Raw genomic sequence first — 409 nt, forward strand, 5'->3', positions numbered from 1 at the left:
CCATCCCCTCCTCCCCCTCCGCCCCACCCGGCACCCCCTCCTCCAGACAAGGGCAGCCCGCAGGCCATGGCCAACCAGCATTTCATCATGGTGGAGGTGCACCAACCCAACAGCGAGCCTGATGTCAATGAAGTGAGGCCCTTGCCTCAGGCCAGAGGTGGGTGACAGCCACCCTGGGGCAAACGTCGTGGTTTCGGTTCAGACTCCAGGTCGAGAGGGTAGGGTAAAAGCCGCAGAGCCTGGATCGCTGTGGCAACGTTTGGTCGCTGTGTGTTAGTTTGCTTTTTTTCTCCCCTGTTATTAATTTTCACTTGCAGAAAACAGCTTGACAGCATCATGGCAAAAAAAAAAAGGCAAATATCCAAGAAACATAAAGCCCTCCACAGTGTTATCGGCAGGGGGGGGGGGG

General features: G+C 56.0%; 1 protein-coding gene across 1 annotated transcript in view; it reads left to right on the plus strand.

Annotated features, from left to right (window-relative positions):
• Window positions 1-30: 30 nt before the first annotated feature.
• LOC104544149 (whirlin-like) overlaps window positions 31-409 on the plus strand; it is a 3304-nt gene continuing 2925 nt past the window's right edge. The window contains exon 1 of the mRNA XM_010188926.1: window positions 31-157. Coding sequence (XP_010187228.1) covers window positions 67-157 — 91 coding nt within the window. The 5' untranslated portion in view covers window positions 31-66. The remainder of the gene's footprint in view (window positions 158-409) is intronic.

The sequence above is a fragment of the Mesitornis unicolor genome, unplaced genomic scaffold (assembly GCF_000695765.1).
Source record: "Mesitornis unicolor isolate BGI_N332 unplaced genomic scaffold, ASM69576v1 scaffold41537, whole genome shotgun sequence".
Taxonomy (NCBI): Eukaryota; Metazoa; Chordata; class Aves; order Mesitornithiformes; family Mesitornithidae; genus Mesitornis; species Mesitornis unicolor.